This window comes from Cydia splendana, chromosome 21 (assembly GCF_910591565.1).
Source record: "Cydia splendana chromosome 21, ilCydSple1.2, whole genome shotgun sequence".
Classification (NCBI taxonomy): Eukaryota; Metazoa; Arthropoda; class Insecta; order Lepidoptera; family Tortricidae; genus Cydia; species Cydia splendana.
In genome coordinates, this window is record NC_085980.1 from 9,197,273 (window position 1) to 9,217,190 (window position 19,918).

The 19,918-nt window shown below is 37.0% G+C and overlaps 1 protein-coding gene and 1 long non-coding RNA gene across 2 annotated transcripts in view; both read left to right on the forward strand.

The window, feature by feature from the left end:
- The first annotated feature begins 5,308 nt into the window (after nt 1-5,308).
- Nucleotides 5,309-19,918, forward strand: part of LOC134801190 (uncharacterized) — a 438,628-nt gene continuing 424,018 nt past the window's right edge. The window contains exon 1 of the long non-coding RNA XR_010145634.1: nt 5,309-5,442. This is a non-coding gene — a long non-coding RNA (uncharacterized LOC134801190). The remainder of the gene's footprint in view (nt 5,443-19,918) is intronic.
- LOC134801222 (lactase/phlorizin hydrolase-like) lies at nt 7,869-11,480 on the forward strand. Its single transcript, XM_063773753.1, has 6 exons — nt 7,869-8,011; nt 8,138-8,660; nt 8,809-9,117; nt 9,481-9,652; nt 10,771-10,837; nt 11,246-11,480. Exons 1-6 carry the CDS (start codon nt 7,980-7,982, stop codon nt 11,463-11,465), a joined length of 1,323 nt encoding a protein of 440 aa, XP_063629823.1. The 5' UTR covers nt 7,869-7,979; the 3' UTR covers nt 11,466-11,480.

Here is a 19,918-nt window from a genome sequence, read left to right on the forward strand (position 1 = left end):
AAGTAGAGTTAGGCCAAGAAAAATCTATAGCGATTTTGATAGAACACGCAGTGCAAGTATTATTTCAAACGTCGCTTCTATGAAATTATGACATATAAATAACACTTGCACTGCGTGTGCTATCAAAATTGCTGTAGACTTTTCTTGGTCTGACTCTAAAATATTCTTTATTACACCACAAACATAAAAACAAATTTAAAAAAAACCGGCGAAGTGCAAGTCGGACTCGCACACGAAGGGTTCCGTACCATTATTTATAAAAACGGTCACCCATCCAAGTACTGACCCCGCCCGACGTTGCTTAACTTCGGTCAAAAATCACGTTTGTTGTATGGGAGGCCCCACTAAATTTTTTATTTTATCCTGTTTTTAGTATTTGTTGTTATAGCGGCAACAGAAATAAATCATCTGTGAAAATTTCAACTGTCTAGCTATCACGGTTCGTGAGATACAGCCTGGTGACAGACGGACGGACGGACAGCGGAATCTTAGTAATAGGGTCCCGTGTTTTACCCTTTGGGTACGGAACCCTAAAACCGATTTACAATGTAGATAAAGGTAGCAACAGGCGGTCTTATCGCTGTTAGTTCTTATTCTTCGTTTATTTAGCATTAGAGTGAAGGTGACGTGCAATCGTATAATTATTTAGCTTTTTTTTGTAATAGTTATGTACTTAGTGGTTAATATTAGTATTTACTATTTTTTTTTTCAATAATGCTTAAAAACGAAGTATAGACATGACAACCAAATATTAACGCCATTGTAGGGCAGGATATACAGAACATGAATCATTTGTACTGTCACGCTCCGTGATTGTTGAGCACGAGTAAGTATGGAACAACCAATTCAGCTAGGACCCTAAATTGCTCGACAATTACGAAGCGTGCCTGTAGGTACCTAAAAATTTTGTTAACCCATTTTAACCATGCAATAAAATATTTTTGATTTTGATTTCTAATTTGAAATATTAGAATCAAAAAGTTCATAATAGATTGTATATCATAACTACAAAAATGTGTTCCCTACTTTCAACCCAAAACCCCTTGTATCTTAGGATCTAGATATTTTCACACAAGACGGTTTATCGATAATTTCTTACATCACTAGATTATCGACATTAAATGTCGACTATTGCCCATCACTTTTCTGGCTGTGTACGTATTTAGAAACTTGACTCCGCCCCTAAAATTAGTGCGATAGGGACAACTGCAGCTGAGGCGAAAAATCCTGCGTAAAAATGACAAAAATCGAGGTTTCGTAGTCCTCTTTTTCCTCCCCCAAAACTTAACCAATCGTAACCAAATTTGGAAATCTAAATGATTATGAAATTATCTGTGTCGGACCGTTTTGCTTTTTTGGCTAATTGATATCAGTTTTGAATACCACGCCTCTCATTGCGGCATAGTCTATTAGGCCATTTTGGCCGTTTTTGAAGGGCTCTAGCGCCATAAAAAACAAAAATATCAAAAAAAGCAAAACGGTCCGACACAGATATTGACAATATTAATCTGTCTTGAAAAAATCATTGCTCTAGCTTCAAAAACCACGGAGGAAAACGAGGACTACGTTTGTATGGAGGAATGACCACTCCTGTTGGCTCTTAAGCAGGGGCGTATTTACCCTAGGGCCATCCGGGCCATGGCCCGGGGCGCCAACCTGGAGGTTTCAAAATACGCCCCTGCTCTTAAGTACTTCATGAATGAAAGCAAAATAACTATAACCTATAAGCGATGGCCGAATGGTGGCCAACTTTCGATCCTGAGGTTGTGGGTTTCTAATTATTTATTTATCATTTTGATATTTAATTTACCTACCTTTTATCAGTTGCTCTTCGGTAAAATCATAGGGTGGTATTCCATCTGTCCAATATATTTGTCCAATTTATGTGTATTACGTCTCACATTTTAGCTATATGGGAGAGTGAGACGCAATGACATTGGACAAATAAATTGGACAGGTGAAATACCACCCATAGTGAGGAGACCGGGTTTCAATAAGCCCAATTTCCTGCACAGGTTTGGAATGTACTACAGGATCGCCTGTCAACACAGACCAACCCCTATAGACCGAGCTTATAGGACGACTCGCGGTCACCGCCCGTATGGTGTATAGGTCAAATATAAGATTGTTCGCGCGCCGCTCCGATCAGTTGCGCCCAAGGTTACGACCTGTTAGCAGTGTGCACGAGTCTAAGAAAATAAATCGTAAACTATTGAATTCATTGGGAAATCATGGGATATTGCAGCGTAAAATGGTGTGGCAAGTCATCTAAGACATCTACATACGAAACAGATGGAAAAACATCCCACAGGAAAGTCAAATTCATTATTTCATTGAATAATGTTTCTTGTCCGCGGGGTTCATTTTATACTGGTCGGAAGCAGAGGCGAAGTATGTCCGTCCCTTTTCGTCAACTTGAAAATGCAATGCGCTATCCCTTTCCCTTTCGACTAGTGATGTGACGATGATGGTTTTTCAGTTGCGGAAACTTGCTCGTGCTTCGTCATACCGTATTGTACCATTTTAGACATAATATATAGGTAACATGTCGTGTAAGTTTTTTAGAATCTTCTAGGCCAGCGGAGCAGTTAGGCCGCATGTCACGAGATGGACCTGATGATGAACTTCAAAGAAGCACGAGGGAACTCGGTGTTGGTTTGTGATAGACATATGTTGTATGGGTTATTTAGAATCCTCTAGGTGAGCAGTTAGGTCTCATGTCACGAGATGGACCTGATGATGAACTCCAAAGAAGTGCGAGGGAACTCGGTGTTGGTTTGTGATAGACATAGGTTGTATGGATTTTTAGAATCCTCTAGGTAAGCAGTTAGGTCTCATGTCACGAGATGGACCTGATGATGAACTTCAAAGAAGTGCGAGGGAACTCGGTGTTGGTTTGTGATAGACATATGTTGTATGAGTTTTTTAGAATCCTCTAGGTGAGCAGTTAGGTCTCATGTCACGAGATGGACCTGATGATGAACTTCAAAGAAGTTCGAGGGAACTCGGTGTTGGTTTGTGATAGACATATGTTGTATGGTTTTTTTAGAATCCTCTAGGTGAGCAGTTAGGTCTCATGTCACGAGATGGACCTGATGATGAACTTCAAAGAAGTGCGAGAGAACTCGGAGTTGATTTGTAATAGGCATATGTTATTGGTCCATTTGAATATGTTTTCAATACAACCTTCAATGACCTTAATAAAACGGACAAAAGAAAATAATTGTATGAGATTTTGGCGACACTTTTTTCTCGTATCGAAAGAGATTGCGATTCTGAGTGGAAATAATATAAAAATTCTAAACTTTAAAATTCATGTTCTGGGTACTTTAAACAGAAATGCCCTAATATGTTAAGTAAAAATTTCAGGTACATTATTAAATTACTTAATGAAATATTAAATTAATCAATATAATTATTAAGTAAGTTTACTCTAAGTATAACTACTTGTAACAATTTTACCACAATAAATTTCGATATCACTGGTAGCAGTACCCACTACCCACTACCTGTAATGAACATGTCCCATCCCTACACTTACACGTGTCAGCGCGCCATGTTTGAAACGACCAATTGCAACGCCGTGAGCACCCCTCCCGCACCTCACAGTTTGGTGATTTGCGTCGGGAACAAAATGGCCAATATTAGGTTTCTAGAGGCGGTGTTCTGTGCCTGTCAACGATCAAAATAGGGTATTTTCCTACTAGTCAAATCAATTACTTTTTTAGAACTGTCAAAACGATTTGCTAATATGAAATGTATATGAAACATTACATCGTGACGTCATGGTCAACTCACCTACTTTTTATATTTCTATCCGATTTATTAAATAGAACTTGTGTTTAAAAATAACTCCTATCTGTGTTTTTCTAATAATTATCTGGTGCTTTATTTCATGCATGGTGTTAAATAATTTATTTTAAATACAGTATAATACCCTATTCGGGATACCTACTGTCAAGTGTCATTGGAAGTATTGAATTTAGAAATAATAGGGTACCTAATTGCGTCAGCTTACCGTCCGGTGTCAGTTTCCGTCCACTTGACGGATTAGTAAATAATACATTTCATTTATAATTTGCTACTTGTAAAATATATTTTTTATGTAGATAGATAAATTGTTTAGATATTAAATATGCAATAAGTCCAAATTTGTGGAGCAATGAAGGTTTATATTCAAATTTCGTTAAGTGGACGGAAACTGAAACCGGACGAAAACTAGCACAATGACCCTATAATGATTGCGTAAATTATTTGCTTTTGTAACAGTTTCCAAGATATGAATTCTGAATGAAAAGAGAAAATTTCAGTGAATTTTTCGGTGTATTCCCATCTGTGCCCGGCGGAGACAGATGGGAATAGGCGCTATACATACAAGTCATTCCTATTTTGTGCCCGCCTCTTGTATGGCGGACATGGCGGTGGTCACGCGGTGTGGGCATAGATGGGAATACACCAATTTTTCCACTTTTTAGGGTTCCGTAGCCAAATGGCAAAAAACGGAACCCTTATGGATTCGTCATGTCTGTCTGTCTGTCCGTCCGTATGTCACAGCCACTTTTTTCCGAAACTATAAGAACTATACTGTTGAAACTTGGTAAGTAGATGTATTCTGTGAACCGCATTAAGATTTTCACACAAAAATAGAAAAAAAAAACAATAAATGTTGGGGGTTCCCCATATTCAGAACTGAAACTCAAAATTTTTTGAAGTGAAAACTTCTTTAGCGCTGTGCACTTTTTGAGGTGGGGAAAAAATGTTAAAATGTGTGGGGAAAACTCGAGACAGCGTATAAGGCGTAAGGCGTAACCCTCTCTTTCTACCGCGCGGCGAAAATGTATGCCTGAGCCTGCTGTTTCGTTTAGGCGGCACAGGGCGCTTGCGTGACGTCATGTGTGACGGACAATGTCATTGTTTTTTGATTTAAATGCCATCTAATGAGTTTCCCTCAAACTGGTATTAATATAACTGTAGTACTCACAGTGATGTGCTTAGGGGTTTCAAGTAATGTGACGATATAACGCTAGATGGCGTTAACCTCAATTATACATAGTGCTGCAAACATTTTGCACTATATGGCGCTGTTATTAATATTTTGAGTTACAATGTCGTTGAGTTTTCACTTCTGCCGGCACTCCCGGAGTGCAACCCATTGTTTTTTTTTTCATCAAAGCCATACGTGTGGGTATCTATGGATAGGTCTTCAAAAATGATATTGAGGTTTTAATTTTTTTTTTCTAAACTGTATAGTTTGCGCGAGAGACACTTCCAAATTGGTAAAATGTGTCGTCGTCCCCCCCCCCCCCCCCCCCCAGTAACTTCTAAAATAAGAGAATGATAAAACTTATAAAAATATATTATGTACATTACCATGCAAACTTCCACCGAAAATTGGTTTGCACGAGATCTAGTAAGTAGTTTTTTTTTAATACGTTATAAATCGTAAACCGCAATTTTATTATGTTACTTGCTGCTATACGGAACCCTTCATAGTCGACTCCGACTCGCACTTGGCCGCTTTTTATTTATTTCTAAGCATCACTTGTGACATCATGAAACACTAATTTTACACTAACAGGCTGATAAGTATCGTCCGGCGGACTGGTAATCACTGGGCCCCTTTAGAAGAATATAATATACCTATGTGGTTGTATCAAAAATACATGCTGTATGTATACCTACTGAACTAAGTTAGGGGGTCTCAGGGGGTCTTTATCTGATTAGATACATATTACCTATATAAAACATGAATGAGATTGGACTGATAGAGCACTTATGATCATGTTATGACACTTATTACAATAAATCTATACGGAATTCAAATGAATAAATGCAATAAAATCCATAAAATATTATCTTGAGATAAATTATATCATTTTCACCTTTGCATAATTTTTATATCTATCTGCATACTTACCTACACGTACTTTATAAATAAGGAATCAATCACGAAGCGTGCCATTATGTAGCTGTTTCCTGGTGTGCTTAGATTATAAGTTTACAATCGTAGAAAAAAAATGAAGACACGAATCGTATTTCTAGCATGGTTTGTATTTTAAAAATAAGGTCTTGTACCTATTAGGCGCATATTTGTTAAAAATATTATGGGACAAACTTACACAAACCAACCTAGTCCCACATGAAGCTCAATAAGGCTTATGTTGTGAGTACGCGTAGAACTATACTTCTAAGTTCAACGCGAACTTTACTTAAACTCTCTTATTTAGCTGTTAAAAACGTGTAAACTAGTGACAATGACAATGCCGTTTAAAAATTTGAAATTCATAACTGCGCAGTGGCAGATGATGCCTGATTTGAAGGGACGTTCGTTTTATCAGGATGGCAGGATTGTTGTGTTAAAAATATCATTAATACTCGGCCATCCTGATCCCCATCGTGTCCAAGAATTTCCATCATTAGCAGTATTAGCACCATATTTTGTAGGCGACTGCAGTTTCTTTTTTTTCGCGTACAACTTGTTATTCCGTGATCATTAACTACGATTAAAAAATGCATTATTGAAAATCAGCTACGATTTAAAAAATAGCCGCCTGTAAGTTTACTTAGATAGTTTTATTTTTGCATCCAGTTGCCTCGCCGCAGTTAGTTCTGCGGCCAGAAACACAACGGGAAGATCGTTTTCTTCAGAGTTCTTCTTCGGTACCGCCACTGCGTCCTATCAGATAGAAGGAGCATGGGACGTCGATGGTAAGTATCATAGTTTGAACAATAATCTTAGCTAGTCTTAGCGAGTTAATAATAGTAGTTTGTGTTACAAGGGATCAGTGGCGGCGCGTCTAGATTGTTCTTAGGCAAGCCGTAGCTAAGTTGCCCTTACTTTTCATTATAAGTTTAAAGAAAATGGCCCAAGAGCCTGAATATCAGACAAGCCGATGGGAATCGAGTTCTATGGACGCTCCGCCACTGCAAGGGATCAAAATGAAATATTTCCGTCAAGGGCGTACATTGAATCCTGAATAAAGCGATGGATTCTAAAGTAGAATCCTGAGCGTAATGAGGGATTCAAGTGTTAACGCCCAAGACGAAATAATTTTGATACCGTGTGACACATACTGCTTTTCACATCAACTATGAGGAAAATAAAAAAATGTTAGTGTTGACACAATCTGATGCTTAAACAGATTATTTAAGCTAAAAAAATAATGTGCAAAAAAATGTAAAGGTAGTGTGCTACAACAGAAAAGTGTTACTTTGATCCCTCCTAGCAGGGAGGAAAAGTGCCACTTTGATCCCTCCTAGCAGGGAAGAAAAAGCTCTTTTCCGAATAGGTGGTGTGAAAAAGTTTTTTTGTGATCCATTCTCTTCTTCCTCGCGTTATCCCGGCATTTTGCCACGGCTCATGGGAGCCTGGGGTCCGCTTGACAACTAATCCCATGATTTGACGTAGGCACTAGTTTTTACGAAAGCGACTGCCATCTGACCTTCCAACCCAGAGGGTAAACTAGGCCTTATTGGGATTAGTCCGGTTTCCTCACGATGTTTTCCTTCACCGAAAAGCGACTGGTAAATATCAAATGATATTTCGTACATAAGTTCCGAAAAACTCATTGGTACGAGCCAGGGTTTGAACCCGCGACCTCCAGATTGCAAGTCGCACGCTCTTACCGCTAGGCCACCAGCGCTTTTTTTTGTGATCCATTAGTCTTTCGAAAGGTATATTATATGGCTGTAAGTACCAAAAATAATTAAATAGTTACTTTATAGTTTTTCGGTTATGAAATCATCTTAAAGAAAGCTATGACTGTATAGGTATATCTCGTACATCTACGAATATACGCTGTTCCTTTAGATTAGCCTCCAATGTTTTTTAGAACATGAAAATGTGGAATGGTATTTTTACAGGTAAAGGCTGGTCAATATGGGATTACTTGGCCCGCACTGATCCAGATCATGTAGCCGATAGCAGCAGTGGAGATATTGCTGCCAATTCGTATTATATCTATAGAAGGGATATCGAAATGCTGAAAGAATTAGGAGTTACGCACTACAGGTACTATCTATACATTTTTACAGGGTTAGTTAGAATCTCGAAGAAAATTTCAGTCTACAGTAAAGCTCGTATCAGAAATGTTTTTATTTTATGGTCACTTTAGTAAGACATATCTTATCATTACAGATTTTCCATATCATGGCCGAGAATTCTTCCCTACGGTCGCGCAAACTACGTAAACCAACGCGGGGTCGACCATTACAATGAATTCATCGATGAGCTAATAGCAAATGGTATCACCCCTTTCGCAACCATGTATCACTGGGACTTACCTCAAAATCTACAAGAGCTTGGTGGCTGGCTGAATGAGGAGATAGTGGATTGGTTCGGGGACTACGCTCGAGTTTTATATCAGAATTTCGGGGATCGTGTTAAGAATTGGCTGACTATAAACGAACCGTATATCCATTGCCATTTCGGATACGGTTATAGCACGCATGCTCCTCGACTTCACTCCCCTGGTATTGGTTACTATGAGTGTGGAAGACATATTTTACTTGCAAACGCGAGAGCGTATCATATTTACGACGATGAGTTCAGAAGTGTGCAAGGAGGCCAGCTGGGTATTGTTATCAGCTCTGAATATTTGTATCCTGCATCAGATTCGGAAGACGATATTGAGGCTACTAGGGATTACTTCGAATTCCATGTAAGTGTAAGAATACAGGACCTACTTACCTAATACTTATACATTACAATGTCAGACTGTACTTCGTTCTTTGATCTATTTTTATCCATTTGTAATTTTATGTAAATCACTTGTAATGTAAGATATAATATTAATATTTTTCTTGCAGTTAGGCCAATATATGCATCCAATTTTCTCGGAGACTGGAAACTACCCTCAAGTAATGATAGATCGTGTGGCAGCAGCCAGTCTAGCCCAAGGCTATACTTCTTCAAGACTTCGTAGTTTTTCTGAAGAACAAATAGAGTATATTAAAGGCACTTCGGATTTCTTAGGCCTGAACCATTATACCACAAGAATTGTGTACAGGAACAGCTCTGTTATTGGAATGTTTGAGATACCGTCACATGAAGATGATGCTTTTGCGAATTCATTTCAGGATGAGTCTTGGCCAACATCAGAAGCAGCTTGGATCAGGGTAAGTTAAATTTACTTTGCGCCCAATAAGCTGAAAGCTCCAATATGACCCACCCAGGTTTAGGCGTTTGTCTCATTTGATAGCGCGTTTTTTATAGTTGACGTGTTTTCGCTTCGTAGCAAAAAGAGCCTACAAGAGATCCCGTCTAGCGGGTCGATAACAGTGTTAAACTAGTGACATTGCTGTAGGTATAATTATATACCTAAACGATTAACATAAGTTAGCTAATGGTCTTTACACTCATTACTGAATAGGTATTTTACATATTCTTGTGATCTTGGAGCACCGTGGTGATTTTTTCATGAAAATATTTATTGCGTGGCGTTCAAAGTCTATAAAGTTCAATATAATTTTCCTTTTCAGGAGCACGGCCCTGGATTATTTAGTCTCCTAGTTCACATCAAGGATACATACAACAACCCTCTCGTCTACATAACTGAAAACGGGGTATCTACCACAGCTGGTCTGAACGACCACATCAGGGTGTCTTACTACAGGAGCTACCTGAACGCAGTACTCGACGCTATAGCTGAAGGTACTTAATAAACATGCTCTACCTACATAAATCTATTTATTCTAGACGAACTCAACACCAAACCAAGTCTCTCCACTGTTTTCACCCGAGTACTTAGTTTCTTAGGCCATCTGAGCAGAACAGGACCTATCAACTTTTCATACAGGACCTTTTATACATTTTTAGAACCCTATAGATAGCTTATCCATAATCGATATGTTACTGACGCATCCAACAAGGGTACATAGTTCCAGAGACAGTCCATAGGTGTCGCTGTAATTAATAATAATTAATTTAGGATAGCGAATTTGCGATGTACTCATCTGTCTTTTCCAATACACGCCATAAAGAAGCACACGTTGTACTGACTCCAACTCCGTCAAGATCCTCCGACCTCCACCCACAAGCCATCAGGACTACATAGTCTTGACAAGACTGAAGATGACAAGCTGATGATCACTAGTCGCATTGCAAGGAAGTGTAGGTATGGACGTTTGTCCACGCGTTGGGTGGACAGAATAACGTCAGACTAAAGCCACACAGGCTAGCATACACAGGCCCAAGATGAAGTGGCTTGGAGAGCACTGAAGAGTGTCCACAGTCGTCGCGTCCCTCATTCTTGGATACGGAAAAGATAACCTATTATGAATTCATTGTCCTAATATTATCTCCCCGTAATATTCCCACAATAACACAAACTGGATCATCTCGTGTTAACATTTTAATGATGAAAATATTAAAATATTAAAATTTTAAATATTAAAATATTAAAATATTAAAATATTAAAATATTAAAATATTAAAATATTAAAATATTAAAATATTAAAATATTAAAATATTAAAATATTAAAATATTAAAATATTAAAATATTAAAATATTAAAATATTAAAATATTAAAATATTAAAATATTAAAATATTAAAATATTAAAATATTAAAATATTAAAATATTAAAATATTAAAATATTAAAATATTAAAATATTAAAATATTAAAATATTAAAATATTAAAATATTAAAATATTAAAATATTAAAATATTAAAATATTAAAATATTAAAATATTAAAATATTAAAATATTAAAATATTAAAATATTAAAATATTAATATTATTATTTATTAGTATTTTAACCTTTCAGGATGTGACGTTCAAGGGTACTTTGCTTGGAGTTTGATGGACAATTTCGAATGGACTTTTGGTTACACGTGAGTACTGAGAATACATACAGGTTATTTAGACAAGCAAAATATAATCAAAGTATTTCTTCTACTGATAATTCAGTCACTTTAATCTGACACAAGAAGGAAATAAGGGGTCAACAACGGAATAATAGATTTTTGACACAACTTTTAAATCATAAATCATTTTTTTTGGAACGACATACTGAAGGTATACATACGAGTTTCATGCTTATTTGTGACGTTTTCATCCAAAAGGTACCACATTGTCGGTTGTCGATAAGGTTGATTTCAAATTAAAGCTACATGGAAATAGCGCCTTATTTACAACCGACACTAAGTAACCCTTTTGGTTGAAAATGGCACATTTATTTCCCATTCCCAGATAAAACCCTTTATTTAACAGACTTTAAATTAATAACGTATTTATTGCAGACAACGCTTCGGCCTGTACGAAGTGGACTTTGAAGACCCAGAGCGGACCAGAACCCCCCGAAAATCGGCGCTAGTGTACAAAGAGATCGTACGCAGCCGTACAATTGACTACGAGTACGATCCCGATCCTTACGCTAGCAGTAGTAGCAGTGCGTACGCATCAAGCGCTTGGCTACTTTCAATTGTTTTGGCTATTGTAAATGTTTTAGTTCCACTGTGAATCCTTCACAAATGTAGTGTAAGTCGTTCAAAGTTGTACAATTGATCCAATACGATAGCAGTAACAGTGCGTATGTAGCATTGTTTTGGCTATTGTAAATGTTTTAGTTCAACTGTGAATCCTTCAAAGAAAGTAGTGAAAAACATTTTGTTTACCGCCACAAATGTAGTGTACGTCGTTCAAAGTTGTACAATTGATCCAATACGATAGCATAGCAGTGACAGTGCGTATGTAGCATTATCTTGGCTTCTTACAGTATGTATCTGTAAATGATTAAAAAAGAAAGTTGTTAAAGACATTTTTAAGAAACCACAAATCTAGCGTAAAAAATTATAGCGTAAAATAGACGTATAGCGTATTAAATTTTGTTTTTTATGGTATAAAGGTTTTAATCAATAAGAGTAAGTACCTACCTTATAAAAGCCATAGTATCGATAATGAAATATATTTGAAAAAAAAAAAGAATTATTTAATATATTATTATAAGTATGTAGGAAATACTTAAGGTATACCGTGTGTAAATCCATTAAACCAGATATATAATTTATCCGTCTAATCTTAAGAGGTTTTTTGAAGTTTAATTATGACCCCGTAGTTAATTTTTAATTAAATTAAATTGGTATTTATTCAGACTTGTTTCTTTATATTGAAACTGGAATGCAGATTGTACCTAAAAACAGGTAATTAAAGAGGATCTATAATTATCTGAATCCCTAAAGTCTTTTCTCCTATTGCATTCCCTAATATTGTTTGCCATAATGATCAATTTTCCTAACACTCGTATAACCTAATTTTGGTTTCCCTATTATCGAATGGCCGATTTTTTTTTGTACTAATATGTTTTTCCCCAATGGCACTTTCCATATTGAGTATTTATCCTAATGTTATGTAGCATAATTCTTTTTTTGCCTAATTATTGTTAGGCCTAAAAATTATATATCCTAACCATCATGTTACCTAATTTTACTTAGCCTATCGTTGCTTGACCTAACACTCGTATGCCCTAATTTTGATTTCCCTATTATCGAATGGCCGATTTTTTTTGTCCTAATATGTTTTTCCCTAATGGCACTTTCCATATTGAGTATTTATCAAATACAAATACTTGATTTATAACGTTATTGAGCATAATTCTTATCTGACCTAATTATTTTTAAGCCTAAAGGTCATACGTCCTAACCATCATGTTACCTAATTTTAATCTATCCCACTTTTGTTGCAGCGGTTCGTTTTTGCGAGGATCACAGTTCTAACCTAACCTAACCCACTTTTGTGGCAGCAGTTCGTTTTTGCAAGGATCGTAGTTCTAACCTAACCTATTTTTTAACAGCAGTTCGTTTTTACAGTGGTCGCAGTTCTAACCTAACCTAACCCACTTTTGTGGCAGCAGTTCGTTTTTGCGAGGGTCACAGACAGTTCTAACCTAATCCAATTTTGTGGCAGTAGTTCGTTTTTGCGAGAGTCACAGTTCTAACCTAACCTAACCCACTTTTGCGGCAACAGTTCGTTTTGGCGAGGATCGCAGTTCTAACCTAACCTAACCAATTTTTGACAGCAGTTCGTTTTTACAATGGTCGCAGTTCTAACCTAACCTAACCCACTTTTGTGGCAGCAGTTCGTTTTTGCGAGGGTCACAGTTCTAACCTAACCTAACCCACTTTTGTGGCACCAGTTAATTTTTTCAAGGATCACAGTTTTAACCTAACCACCCATTACACCAATAGCCATTAGATCAAACCAGTTAGGGCGTGATGTGTTAGGCCAAACATTGTTAGAAATTTCGAGGAATATGGTAAAAAAACATTAAGGATATTGATAGTTATGGTAGAAACACTTAGGACATTTGAGTTTTAGGCTAACCATTCATTATGGAAAATAATTGTTATGATAATTGATCAATAGGAAAAATAACTGTTATGACAATTGATCATTAGGGCAATAACCATTATCAAAACAGTTAGAGCATGTTATTTTATGGCAAACATTGTTAGGGATTTCGAAGAATATGGTAAAACACATTAGAGAGTTATGGTACAAATGCTTAGGACAAATGAGTCTTAGGCTAACCATTACATTATGGACAATAATCGTTATGACAATTGATCGTTAGGGCATGTGCCCATTAGGACAAACCAGTTAGGGCAAGAGACTTTAGGAGTTTAGGACAAACGTTGTTAGGGATTCAGAAGAACACCCATTAAAGAAAGGGAGCTTTCTTCTGCCAACAAAATGTTAATACAGTTTGGCGGAAGTTGTATACTGTTTCATGTCATGACTAAATGTTTTATTATTTACCTATTTCTTTACCTATTTATTTTTAAAATACTGGGCTGTACGATATTTTTGCGTGACTTTTACCAATAAAATATTGCACACGGCTGTAAGGTCACTGTGGGGAAGGCCGGCATACTTTTTTTTTCACTTTGGAGTGATCTAGTTCCGTTAATTATTCACCTACGTTACCGCTTGTAATCGCATACGATGAAGAATTTAATAATAATAGTTTAGCTTTAGTGACAGATCATTTCAAACACAAATCAAGCAAAAACAATATAGTATTTTTTTAAATTCGGCGAGTAGACGAACTTCCCGTGCAGTTTAAGGGAAGTCCGTCTAGTTATGATATCAGCCAATCTATGGGTGCGTATATGTTCGTAGTCAAATTGCTAAAAAGAACAAATCAACACAATGAAAAGTGTACTTTAAACTTGTTAATATAGGGTTTAGATTCGAAATAAACACCGTTTTTCTAATACAAAGGCAAGTCATATATTACGAAAATGGGGTGGTAAACCTTTTTTGGCAAATAATTACACGTAATTATTTTTTTGATTTCCGAAATAAAAGATCAATAGTAATTTTAAAACGAATTTTAATTGTTTCTTTTAATTTACTGAGATCAAAATTTAATAAAGTAACATCATGCGCAAAGTCAGGATGATTTTTTGATACCTTATCAAATCGTTATAATATTAAAGTCGCAAAAACAGTTGGTAATCTCTGATTTAACGAAAGTCCGCCATATGACGGACTTGCCTTGTACATAATAGACGGACGTTCCAACTTAGTCAAATTTTAATGTAGTAAATGGTGGAACGTATAATTACAAAACTAAGCCAATATCTGATATTTTAAACATAGAATAAAGACAGCTGGTTCTTATGCTACCTACGTAGTTACTTTCTGATGCACAATCTTTTCAAAAACTATTTTTAACAATTTTTTTTCGAACGGCTGTCGCACTATGACCAGGCGTGGCTCACTCCGCGATTTCGTCGCTTTGCTACAGGTAGCTAAAAGTACATCCGTTCGGCCCCAATTTTGGGGTTTGCCATAAGCCGCGCGTGTCGCTGTCGCCACCTAGCGGCCATAACTGTGCTGATCGTAACAGACGCGTTTTGTTAGAGAGTGAGTCTTCTATACCTAGTACTATTATTTATTCTGTGCTATGACTTCGAGTTCAAAACACGAAATGACTTGTTTAGGCGGATTGCTCTGAAGTTGGTTGTCACAGCGCCATCTGTTTTACAGAGACGGAACTAGCGCGAACGACTGGTTAATCGACTGGACTCCAAAGCGGCATACTTGCCTTGTAGACGGACGTGCCCACAGTGACCTTAGGGGTCATCCATTAATTACGTCACACGAATTTCTAGGTTTTTTTACCCCTCCACCACTCCTTGTCACACTTGGTCACATTTGGCAAACCCCTCCCCCCTGGTGTGACGTCACATTTCTTCAACGAAATCGGCAAATATTCATTTAATATTATTATAAAAATATTTTTGACAAAAGAAATATTAGTAATTTTATAACCCAAAACTGATCAAGAAATAAAATTAAAGGAATAAAAACGATTATCGTTTCAAAACCTTGTTATTTAAATGATAATTAGCGTATAAAATAATTTAAATACATTTTCCGTTACTGATGAAGTTAAAGTGACGTCACAAAGTTTATGACTCCCCCCTCCCCCTTGTCACAACATGTCACATTTTCTTGACCCCCTCCCACCCCCTAAACGTGTGATGTAATTAATGGATGACCCCTTACCTACATACAATACAATACCACCTAACCTATCCATATCCACTGCGCAGTTCGCCGCTACGTTTCTACACAGCGCTATACGAAATTGGACCTTCTATAGATGCCAGCTGGCAAAGCAATAATAAAGACTTTAAATAACACTAACGAAATTGAACCTTAACACAATGCTGCAAAGACTGCTATTTCGTAACTATACTAGCTGCCGTTACAGTGAGATTGCGTCATCCCATATTTCTAAGAATTCGAATGAGAGCTTGATAAGACCTTTGTTCAACGCAACGATAAACAAAATGTACTTACCTAATTTTGTTTCGGTACGGTACATATTATTCAGATATTTCTTTCTTGTCTTCATTGAATCTAATTTACAGAGGGATCTTGAATGTCTTTAAAGAAACTAGGTACATAACTTTAACCTACATATTTACTAGTGGCTCTGTGAGCTGTAGACCTCGCGAGCAGAGCTTGAAATAACATGGTGCTAAGAGCTTTAAATACACCGTGTTTTTTTTGATTTCCGTTAATTTCAAGGGTGCATTCCTGAGCTTAAATCAAGTAACTTTCTCAAAGACACCGATGTTCTAATTAAGTCCATTTCGGAGATAATCCATAATTTATTTTTTTACTATAAGGCCTCTACAAGCGTGTACACTTGCCTTAGGGCCGGCTTACATATTGATTAGTGTTTAGAATGAGTTCATACATTTGCTACTAAACTTAAGTACAATCTCGGTCGATTGATGTACGAAATGACATTGATATGTCACAGATTTCAATTGTTTGGTTGAGTTAAATGTAATGCCCGTGTTACAATAACGCTATTTGCTACATTTAATTACTTTTTAAACAAAAAAAAAACAAAAAAGAAAACAAAAAAAAATATTTTTTTTGAAAATTAACTATGCCATTTAGTTCTTATAAACGTACTTAACTATACCCCGAAGTTAACGGAATTCAATAAAAACACGGTGTATAGTAAATTAAAGAAAAACAATACGAAATTTATGTGTAAAAAAATACAAAAAGTTATAATATCCCAGCATACAATTATTGGGGATCGAACCCAGACCCTCTGTGCAAACAGAAAAAAGAACGTTTACAAACTGAGCCAAATAGTTCTTAGATGGGTTGACGAAATTTAGCTACTCCTTCTCAAATTAAAATTAGTTAAAATTAAATATCTAAATACCGCCTAAACCAGCGATAATTTTTTTCTGCATTTTTTGCTATTAACTCTGTAAACATGTCTCAAAAAGAAAAAAGTCTTATGATATCGATACGACTATTTGTTTAGGCGCCAGGTATCACGACTCCGCCATTTTTTAAAATTTCCAAAAACCGGATTGACAAAAAAATTTTATTTAGTCATAAAATTCGGTCACAAAATTTCACGAGAATCGGTTAAGAATTGCGACCTGTAGAGGAGAACATCCGGACATACGAAAGCAAAATGTCCGAGTCAAAACGTAGACCTTCGCTTCGCTTCGGTCAATTAATGCTACCTATTTAATTTTATACATTGGTACCTACCTACTCAAATTACAAAAACAGAACGTATTGTTGAAAAGTACATGTAGCGACTTCGCGATCTAAAAGCAAATGTACCTAACAAATAATAGAACAACCTATCTTTACCTACTACATTAAACGTCGCAGAAAACTATAACAAAAGTAACAAAGAATACTAAATATCAACGTGAATCGATTGGAAATTCTAAATACGATAGGTTAGACAGAGATGGCAGATTCGGAGGATATGCTCTGCCATTTAAAGTCCATGAGTAAGACCGAGACGACTATAGTTTTATCTGTGTTGGTTATTTCGTGGATGTGAGACGCAGGGGAATTTTGTGTAGTCTGCGTTTAATCGTATAGTTGTTTGGTTGTTGTTAGCGACCAGTGAATTGTATTAATTCGTTTAAAAGAGAAAATAATCTGAGTATTTCATATTCATACTATTTTGTTACTTCTATCTCATGTAAGTAAAGCTTTTGTTTTTATTAATGATTGCAATAACAGCGTTTTATTTGTATGCAATAAAGATCTACGCCACTATGCCCTTGACTTGTAGAACGAATTATGTGTTGTAAATGATTCATGGATTCGATACTGAGTGACTAAAATTAGTAAGTAGTCGTTATAAAGAGACTCATGCATACTCATGTATAAATTAATACGAAACGTCAGTCTATCAAGGATTTAATAAATAGTGTGCAAAACTCTTTATAAATTGTGTTTATTATTATAGCCGGTCAAACAAGTTTGTCAGTAGAAAAGGGCGCGATATTCAAATTTTCTAATATAATATTTATTAAAACTATTGCGTTTTGAACACATATTAACTCACTCAAATTTTCTATGTGACAATAACCCTTCGCGCCTAATTTTTTTCAATTTGCCGCTCTTTTCTACTGGCGAAAATGGCTTGACAGACTATAGGTAGTAAATTATTGTGACATACCTAACTATTTTTTATTTCGTTGCAGATATAATTTTTGAAGATGTCTGGCAGTAGAACTGGTACGTTTTATTTAATGTTTATTGCATAAAAGATAGACCTTATAGGTCCTATTAACCTACCATGGATGGCGTTCTCTACTAGCAACTATACTTGGTCAAGCAGATCTTGTCAGTAGAAAAAGGCGGCAAATTTGAAAAATGTAGGCACGAAGGGATATCGTCCCATAGAAAATTTAAATTTCGCGCCTTTTTTACTGACAAGATTTGCTTGACCGTCTATACTAGTCAACGTTTCACTTATTATTATCAGAGGACAGCTTGGCAAAAAAGAGTAGAAATTAAAAAGTGGCAAGACTGTAGTGTTGTCCCGTTTTATTATACATATTGGTTTGAAAGGGACGACACTACAGTGTTGCCACTTTTTAATTTCTACTCTTTTTTGCCAAGCTGTACAGCCCGTCTAAAATATCTAAATGCATCTATATATACCACTACCACTTTGTGGCATTTGGTGTCGAGACATTGGGGCCGTGGGGTCCAAGCGCACATGTTCAGAGAGTTGGCAGCTTTCTCCAAGTATTGCCATTCAGCCAGGTCGCGGTGCGGTACGGTAGTCTGTTACGGCTTTAACGAGCGTACAACGGACCATTTTCAGCCCCCTCCACACTTGTGCTCGAATCGTGGTGCGAAGCCACCTCAGAGAAAGCCGCGAACGCGAGAGTGGCGCGGGCTTTCCACACGATCGAACAGGCCTCGTTCTAGACCAAGTTCGCGGTCCGGTACGCCCGTCTGTTACAGCTTTTAGCCGACAATGGGGTTGGCAACTGTCAAAGGTTTGCATAGATGGCGCCAGCATAGAAATTGGGTTAAAGGGCAGCATACAGGCAATAAAATTCCAAAATAAAAACAAGAATTTGACGCAATTCTAGAAATTGACAGCTAACGCCTATGCTGGCGCCATCTGTAAATACTTCGAGTGGCCAACCCCATTACTAAAATCGCATAGGTATAGATGGTCAAGCAGATCTTGTCAGTAGAAAAAGGCGCGAAATTCAAATTTTCTATGGGACGATAACCCTGCGCGCCTACATTTTTTTAAATTTGCCGCCTTTTTCTACTGACAAGATTTGCTTGACCAAGTATACCTACAAAAGTTATAACAAGAGTTACCTATAACTTGGTCAAGCAGATCTTGTCAGTAGAAACAGGCGGGAAATTTGAAAAATGTAGGCGCGAAGGGATATCGTCTCATAGAAAATTTGAATTTCGCGCCTTTTTCTACTGACAAGATTTGCTTGACCATCTATACCTATGCGATTTTAGTAATGGGGTTGGCCACTCGAAGTATTTACAGATGGCGCCAGCATAGGCGTTAGCTGTCAATTTCTAGAATTGCGTCAAATTCTTGTTTTTATTTTGGAATTTTATTGCCTGTATGCTGCCCTTTAACCCAATTTCTATGCTGGCGCCATCTATGCAAACCTTTGACAGTTGCCAACCCCATTGTCGGCTAAAAGCTGTAACAGACGGGCGTACCGGACCGCGAACTTGGTCTAGAACGAGGCCTGTTCGATCGTGTGGAAAGCCCGCGCCACTCTCGCGTTCGCGGCTTTCTCTGAGGTGGCTTCGCACCACGATTCGAGCACAAGTGTGGAGGGGGCTGAAAATGGTCCGTTGTACGCTCGTTAAAGCCGTTTTACAGTCGTTGACATCCAGTGTGGCCAGAGTAGAAAAGTTACCCGCCTTTGGTGGTAAAAATATATAATGGAGGGGCAGTTTGATTTACTTTGGAATAGACTGAAGGGCGAGCTAGAAAAGCAGACCACTATTATTACCGAGTCAGTCCACACATCCCTTTCCTTAGCATTTGATGAAAAACTAAAACCTATCATTCAAGAAAATGCAGAAATGAAAACAGAAATAGTAAAATTAAAATCTACAGT